At 50.1% G+C, this 7,500-nt stretch overlaps 3 protein-coding genes across 5 annotated transcripts in view; 2 read left to right on the top strand and 1 right to left on the bottom strand.

The window, feature by feature from the left end:
• Nucleotides 1-1,261, top strand: part of LOC125950937 (PHD finger protein 12) — a 3,542-nt gene extending 2,281 nt beyond the window's left edge. Inside the window, exons 4-6 of the mRNA XM_049679337.1 lie at nucleotides 1-582; nucleotides 651-961; nucleotides 1,029-1,261. The exon at nucleotides 1-582 is cut by the window's left edge and continues 89 nt beyond it. Of these exons, the coding sequence (XP_049535294.1) occupies nucleotides 1-582; nucleotides 651-961; nucleotides 1,029-1,236 (1,101 nt within the window). The 3' untranslated portion in view covers nucleotides 1,237-1,261. The remainder of the gene's footprint in view (nucleotides 583-650; nucleotides 962-1,028) is intronic.
• A 123-nt stretch (nucleotides 1,262-1,384) lies between these two features.
• LOC125950938 (pyruvate dehydrogenase E1 component subunit alpha, mitochondrial-like) lies at nucleotides 1,385-3,495 on the bottom strand. The gene is made up of 7 exons (XM_049679339.1): nucleotides 3,278-3,495; nucleotides 3,042-3,125; nucleotides 2,497-2,889; nucleotides 2,231-2,402; nucleotides 1,982-2,159; nucleotides 1,765-1,909; nucleotides 1,385-1,691 (listed from the first exon to the last, which is right to left on the bottom strand). The coding sequence occupies exons 1-7, from the start codon at nucleotides 3,332-3,334 to the stop codon at nucleotides 1,506-1,508; spliced, it is 1,215 nt and encodes a 404-aa protein (XP_049535296.1). The 5' UTR covers nucleotides 3,335-3,495; the 3' UTR covers nucleotides 1,385-1,505.
• Nucleotides 3,496-4,911: 1,416 nt separating this feature from the next.
• Nucleotides 4,912-7,500, top strand: part of LOC125959835 (uncharacterized) — a 6,191-nt gene continuing 3,602 nt past the window's right edge. Inside the window, exons 1-2 of one of the 3 annotated variants that reach the window (XM_049692793.1) lie at nucleotides 4,912-5,758; nucleotides 7,058-7,500. The exon at nucleotides 7,058-7,500 is cut by the window's right edge and continues 74 nt beyond it. In XM_049692793.1, the coding sequence (XP_049548750.1) occupies nucleotides 7,253-7,500 (248 nt within the window). In that variant the 5' untranslated portion in view covers nucleotides 4,912-5,758; nucleotides 7,058-7,252. Of the gene's footprint in view, nucleotides 5,759-6,299 lie in introns of those variants that run through there. The other 2 variants (XM_049692795.1, XM_049692794.1) reach the window with 2 other exon arrangements.

The following is a 7,500-nucleotide window of genomic DNA, read 5'->3' as shown; positions in this document are numbered from 1 at the left end:
TCCTATGTTAATAAGACTGGATCGAGCGACTGCACTCGGAATGATTCGATCGAACGGTTATCACAACAGGAAGATTTGAAAAAGATACCACTACCGAGTGAACTGCTCACAAAGGATGATATCGAGCGGATAGCTCGTGAATTCACTAACCCAAATGGTACCTCAAACAGTGGCATGATTGCTCTCAAAAAGGAACTGTCGAATGATGCCCGTCTGAATGGAGAATCTACAGGACAGCCAAATGTTGCGGTCACAACGCCAGTGATGCCTGGGATCGATCAGCACCTCCTCACAACGTCCAGCACAGTGGCCAGCAAGAGGGGGACCGGCCTTAATCATCTGATGGAGCGCATCGAAAGGCAAGTGCAGCAACAGAAGATACGTGTTCGGGCTGCCCTGACCTGGATCGATCTGGAGGAGGATGGTTATTTCACCTTCGAAAAGGTTGACGCGAATGATGCGATATGCATGTCCTACCGTTCATTTACTATCGGATCCGGGCCCGGTAACGATGTTACGCTAGCAAAGTACGGTGATTGTTGCTGTACTTCTAGCCGACATGCGATCATATTTTACGATGAGGTAAGAAGCATCGTGTGAACTGTGCTAGTACTGAATAATCAATTATCTACACGCATGTTCTCCTACAGGTGACGCAAATGTTCGAACTGATCAACTACTCCGAGTATGGGACGGAAGTGAATGGCCAGTTGTACGGTTGCGATTTCAGCGACCATTCATCCTGGCGGAAGACGGAGGCGAAAGAGTCATGCCGCTCCGGTGCGACCGCTCATCGCAAGAAAAACGGACGCAACGAGGACGGTACGGTGCAGGATGAGTCGCCATCGCCCGGAACAGCGGCCAGCAACGCGAAGAACGAACAACTCAGGCAAGAGGTACAGAGTATTCTGTCGAAATCCCGCAAACCGAACACGTTGGAAGAATTTTACGCCACTACTTTGTAAGTCCTTCCCAGCTGGAGGCTAACTGAAAATCCAACTTACGGAAATGTTTCTACTTGTTTCTAGCATGGCGGATGCTTCGATACCGGCATGCAAATGTTCGCCTGACCGACGAATCCCGGTACTGGTCAACGGATGGGAAGGCAGTGCGATACTGTATCACGGAGCCCTGCTCCGTTTCGGTTGCCACGCGTTCGTCTTCACGATCGTTGATTACGATGAGGGTGAGGATGAGTTTGATGATTCGTACCAGGACAGCGATAGCGACGAATGACGCCACGGTCAACACCTGCCATTCATTCCATCCTGCTCACTGCTAGCCAACCTATAGACCTCACCTTATGGATCGTATATATGTATTTCAATGATACACCTGGTCGATACAAATGATACTACAAATGATTAAGCATTAAGCAGCTGGATAGATTATTTTGCAAATATACTCCAATCTTACAATTGATTTTGCGTGGGGCTACTCCCTACAGAAAGGTCACTTCTTTGGTTTGGAAATCGTGGTTTAGGGTGTGTTCCTGCTGCCCGATTCTATAGATTGACGGCCCGTTTAAGAGTACTATGCTTTAGCCAGGAGGCCGGTGTGCATCCGCGGATTTCTCCTTCCAGATTGTTCGAGTACACATCGGTAGACAGCTCCGGTAAGCCAATCTCCGAGTCTGCCTTGGCTTGCTTAGTGGCGTCGTCGATCTCCTTCTTGATCTCGTTATCCATCGTCTAGGGAGCGGAGCAGTAAATCCGGAGAACTGTTAGGCAGGGAAACCAAAGTGCAAATAAAAACCCATAATACCTTCAGTTCTTCTGCTTTCACTAGCCCAGCATCAATAATTTTGTCCTTGAATGAAGTGATAGGATCGCGTGTCTGTCGCACCTCCTGCACTTCCTCTCGCGTACGATAGCTTGTACCGGGATCGGACATCGAATGGCCGGAGTAGCTGTGGAGGAGATGTGGAAACAGATGATGAATGAGAGAGCGTAATGTCATTTTAAAAGATTTTTTCGCTTACCGGTAGGTATACACCTCCATTACGACCGGGCCTATGTTCAACACGTGGTTGATGGCGAATTCGGTGGCCAATTTAACCGCTACTACATCCATTCCGTCCACCCATATACCAGGTAGTACATCTCCACGGCTGTAGAAGTTTACATTGCAGGATCCACGATCGGCGGACGTGCCCATTCCTGCAGGGTACAAAAGCCACCGTTATCATTGCAAAATACCATCACACACTCAGGACGAGCGCCATCCCTACCGTAGCCATTGTTTTCGCATACGAAAATGCACGGCAGCTTCCACAGGTGTGCCATGTTGTAGGCCTCAAAGATTTGTCCCTGGTTGGAGGCTCCATCTCCGTACAAGGCCAGACAGACGCCACCATTATTTTTATACTTGCAGGCCAGCGCTACACCAGCACCAAGCGGAACCTGCAACGCAGCAAAAGAATCGCAGAAATAAGGTAAAACGATCACTAAAGATACTCGTGAGATGAACGAGAACGCGTGCTGAGAAAAACCGTACCTGGGCCCCCACAATTCCGTTACCGCCATAGAAGTTTTTAGCGTACATGTGCATCGATCCACCCTTACCCCTCGCACATCCACCCGACTTGCCCGTCAACTCCGATAGCACACCGGACGGCGTAATCCCCATCAGGTAGGTCCATCCGTGCACGCGGTACGCCGAGATGATGTTATCCTGCGTTCGCATCGCAGCCTTCATGCCAACGGCGCACGCTTCCTGGCCCGAGTACAGATGGCAAAAACCCCGCACCAGCTTCTCCTTGTATAGGTTGCCGGCCGAAGTTTCCAGCCGCCGGATCGTTTGCATCTGCCGATAGTACTGTAGCGCTTCATCGCGCGTCACCGTAGCCTTCGTCGGTGGTCCCTCGGTCAGGTTGTGTAGCTTGAAGGGCTTAAATAATGGCACAGGGTGGTGTTAGTTTTTTAAATTTATGAATTTCTAAAACACTCCCCTGGTGTGCACTGGATCGTAAAGATAATATTTTTGTTCTCCCCTTCCCGCTCACCGCCCCAAGGTCAATTGCGAAAAAGCAAATCGCGTACCTTCGTTTCAAATTTCGCCTCGGTTGCATAATTTTTCACCGTCACTGAACCGCTGCCAATCGACGATGCCACCACAGCAGTAGTCTGGAGATAAAGGGGAGCAGAAAGGAAGAGTAGAGGATTGAGCTGATGATGCTTGATCCCAGCGATATCACGCGGCAGAAATGTGTGTAGGATTATTGATTGCTGGTGATACCGCTGCCTTTCTACGCCTTGCGATCACATCTCGTACGAACCTGCTGCTGCTGACGGCGGAGGAGGCGCGGGGCTAGGGTGAGTCCTGTTTTGATCATCTCGGTTGGTATGTTTTTACGATCGGATCGCTCTTCGAACGCTGCTGCGTTACTACTGCGACGGCGATTGTTCTCACGTTGTCACGGCGACGACGGCGCTCATCCGCTGGTAAGGGTAAGCTGTCGATGATGCGCTGATAGCTACGGTTACTTCGATCGGCTTTTGCCCGTTCGTCTGGCTCGTGCAAAAATAGTGCATCGGTAGGGTGCATCGTGTGTGCGAATGCTAGTAGAGCAGCGGCGTAGGGTGGTTGCATATTGCAAATGCATTGGTGCTGCTGGTAGTGGTGAGCAACTGTGCGCCGCACTCGAGTATGCTTGTGCGAGTTTGAGCTGCTGTTGCGGTTTCCGGATGCACTTTTACTAATCAGCTACAAGAGGTGTGTGCGATGAAGGGGGTGCAATTTTGTTTCACTTTACACCGCGTTTATCGGTGATACTAACAATCGCGCTAATGCGTTGCAATCGATTGGCGATGGTCATGATAATTGCACTGACAACTTAACGGCTGTTCAGTGATGGGTATTTTGAAACGAAAAAAGATCCCTCTTTGATTCACATAGACATTGATTGCAATATTTGATAACGATAGAGATTATTCAACTCATTTTCCACTTATATCAAAAGTAGATTAAACAACCAATAAAATGAGAAACAGATTTTTTTATAGCATGTTTGTTGGACAAATAGCTCTTATAGTATTGATCTGAATTAATTTATTTCGATTAAAAACGGACATTTTTCTGTACATAGTATTTCCTCTAAGGATACCAAACGGTTCTTCCGATTGTGCACTTAGCCACTGCTATGGTTGATGCTACAAACCAAACGACGTACCGCATGATGGAGAAGCATGGTGTTTTATAATTTCCCACCAAAAAGCACATGTGCGGAAGTAGATTCCGCACGAAAGACTCCAAATACGGTGCTGGTTGGTTCACTTTCGCATGAAATGTTCTTATAAAATTGTGGCGAGCAGCCTCAAGTTCGCACACGCAGCAGCAGTAGAAGATCATTTATACGAGAAGCGACACATTGAGTGATGCGTGAGGATAGACGACTTCCGAACAAATTGCGTTCCGTGATAGCACGCATTACACGCTAGATTTAGGTCCCATCTTCCGCCTGTAGCACACCACGCAGCATGCTGCTGGAAACATTTCCACGTTGACACCACAAACATTTAACAGCTCCCCCTCCTGTTTGGCGGAGTGGGTGTGAGAAGTGGTGAAGAGCCGGGTAATAAACCCCGGGTGGAAATTAAGAAGAAATGATTTGGCATTAAACTTCAACTTTCAAGCGATAAACCAGCCAGCTAGGCAGACCAGCCAGCGAGCCCCACGGAAGCATCGCATCAAGCGGCTTCTAGCCAGTGGATACCAAAGGATAACAGAAACAACAACGACGGCAGGACGGGGCTGGGAAGAAGCACTCGAATTGAAAAGCTCTCTCCTTCCTTTCTTCTTCTCTCTCTCTTTATGTGACCCTTCTCGCAGATGCGGTCATATCTCTGAGTACGCACCGATGGAGCAGGCGCACCAGTGGCAGGATGAACTACGTCTACTAGCAACAAACACAGGGTTTACAGGGTGCTTCGCGGTTGCGTTCAGTCGCGCTCGGTATTCTGCCTTCGATACAGCGCGTTTCAAAGCCGTTCATCATACGTAGAGTGAGCATTATACTCTGCTGTGGCCCAGTGCAGCATCTCCTAGGATCGAATACCCTGCCCGCCCCCGGAATAGGTGCAGGTGATTCGAGGCTAGTGCTCCAATCTTTCGAGAGGATGCAATTTGAAGTGCGCTGAGAAGCGCTGCCAGGTGTATAGCGCCCCTGCTACAACCTGTCAGGGATCGTAGTACAGCGAGGGTTATGTTAATGTGGTACGACTTCCCTCCGCGTCCTACCGCGTCCTACAGTGCAATCGGTTCGAGATGAAGTGAATACTCGCGAAGTGGCTATGGTGAAGTGGACGAGAAGCAGCAGAAGCTGAAAATTGAAGAAGGGCCCCCAGGCACGATCTGAGCCAGTGCCGGATGAAAGTTTGCTGTCTCGTAAGGATACTAGTCGGTGCGTCCGTGTGTTTGTGTGTGCGAAAAATCGGTTCGTCAGTGTTCTGTGTTTGCGAGAGTTGATTATTGAATTAACCTGCCGATGATGCCGATGATGTTGTCGTTCGCTGCTGCCTGCGAGAGGATGTCCTTTGCAATTATCGCAAAATTACTCCCACCGGAAGTCGGTAGTGAACTCGCGCGCCGCTGGTGACAAAATCGGGGGTGACACACAGTGCCGCACCGTGCCCCTTTCCCAGTCCGTATAACGGAATGGGAATACACTGGAATAATTTATAAGCTGCCCCCGTCGTGCACACACCTCCTCGCTTTACCGCGAGGTATCCAAAGCACCGGAAATCGGAAAGTTTGCAAGGTACGTGCTTCTCATGCAACCAGGAACCAGGGCCCGCGCGTTTCGGCTTCGGTGCCGTAGTCTAGAGTGAGACGGGGTTGAGGTTTGACAAGTGGCGGGCGCTTGCACGCGTCACGCGGACTTATCATAAAGCTGCGAAGTGACAAAGGGGAAGAAAAAAGACGGATGAGAGTCCCAGGACGACCAGGACAAGGATGGGCATCAGCTATACCCTCCTCTCCTCCTTATTTGCTCTCATCGATGAATCATCACTCGAGGGACCCACTGCAGAAGGTGTCACCACCGTCGGGCCATTCTGAGCCGTGAGGCCAAAGCTCATGTTCTGCACAAAGAGGAGAGGATGGTTTGGTGTTTGGTGGTTGAGCAGGAGTAGTGGTGTGGGAGTGAAAAAAGGGCTAAAAGAGCGAGGGATCATCTCTGGAGCATCAGCTACCCTAGCCACCCCCCGCTACGAACTGTGAGCCTGTGAAATTGGATTTATTGCTTTCTGTGCGTGTGAGTGAGTTTGGGCCGCGAGTGCAAAAGGGGAGCACAAATGTGTGGAAATTGATTCAACAAACAAAAAATAAAAAAAGGGAACCACTAAAATCTGGGTTGTGTGCACTGAGCACAGATGTGTGCGATTAGTAGATATGGAGCGTCTCTGATGCATGGAGCCGCAGCAAAGGTCCCCCTACCTCCACCTACCTAGAGTGTGTTGCTGTTGTGTGTTTGAGTGAGCGCAAGCGAGGGGAGCAAATGTTCCAAAAACGGCCATCCCTTTGCACCCTAGCTTCGTGACAGGACACGCGCGGGATGGTGATGACAGCAGAGCAGTAGCAGCAGCAGCAGCAGCAGCAGCAGCAGCAGCATCAGCAGGCTGGATGCTGCGGGCTGCTGTGATGTGATTAATTTCGCTCTCTTGCCGAACACCCCGAAGCTCGCCTGCCAAGGTTGTGTGAGTGTGCAAGCAAACCAGTAAAAGGGGTCGAACATGAGCCAGAAAAAGCAAAAAATGAGAGTGACCGAAGTGGGAAAAGTCGTGACGAGTGAAAAACAATTGTCGTGCTACGTGAGCAGCGGGAACGGACGTGAGAGCAACAGAGACCGCAGCACAGCACACGGATTAGAGGACGGGAAATAATAATAATAAAAAAGAAATCTAGCAATCTAGGACGGCTCTTTGATCAAAGCTGACATTTGACAAAGCCACCCTTCAACATTCGGAAGCAGCCTACTGCCAGCCTTCCCCCCGCGAGGAGAGGGGCCTGGTTGATTCACGTGGCTCATGGACGATTTTTGATCCTTTTTTTGATTCAGGACATGACTGACGGCTGGAGTGCAGAAGTGAAGGAGCATCGGGAATAATACTGGCGTCCTCGGCAGTTTGGCCGTTGGTACATTCCGTTGGGACTTTGCAGTAGAGACGATAAGTAAAAAAGACAGCAGGTGAAACAATATATACACCCCGTTTTGTGTGGCCGGACCAGTCCCCCAGTCCGGTGCGCCGTAACAATGAATGAAAAGGATTGTCGCGATCACTACCGTTACGATACGTACGTACCGTTGATGAAGTCTGGTGGGACGATGAAACCGGTCAAAACGGTACACTGTAGCAGCGAAACAAGTACCATCTTGAAGGGCAGCACACAGACCACGATGACCAAACACGGCACCACCACGATACACGGCAGCCGAGAAACCGGGAGTGGCCGTGATGACCGCGGACGGTCACGCTGTTGCTCCTCGTGCGGTGGTCGAGG

This window comes from Anopheles darlingi, chromosome 2 (genome assembly GCF_943734745.1).
Source record: "Anopheles darlingi chromosome 2, idAnoDarlMG_H_01, whole genome shotgun sequence".
In the NCBI taxonomy this organism is placed as follows: domain Eukaryota; kingdom Metazoa; phylum Arthropoda; class Insecta; order Diptera; family Culicidae; genus Anopheles; species Anopheles darlingi.
This window is presented reverse-complemented; position numbering and strand designations above follow the sequence as displayed.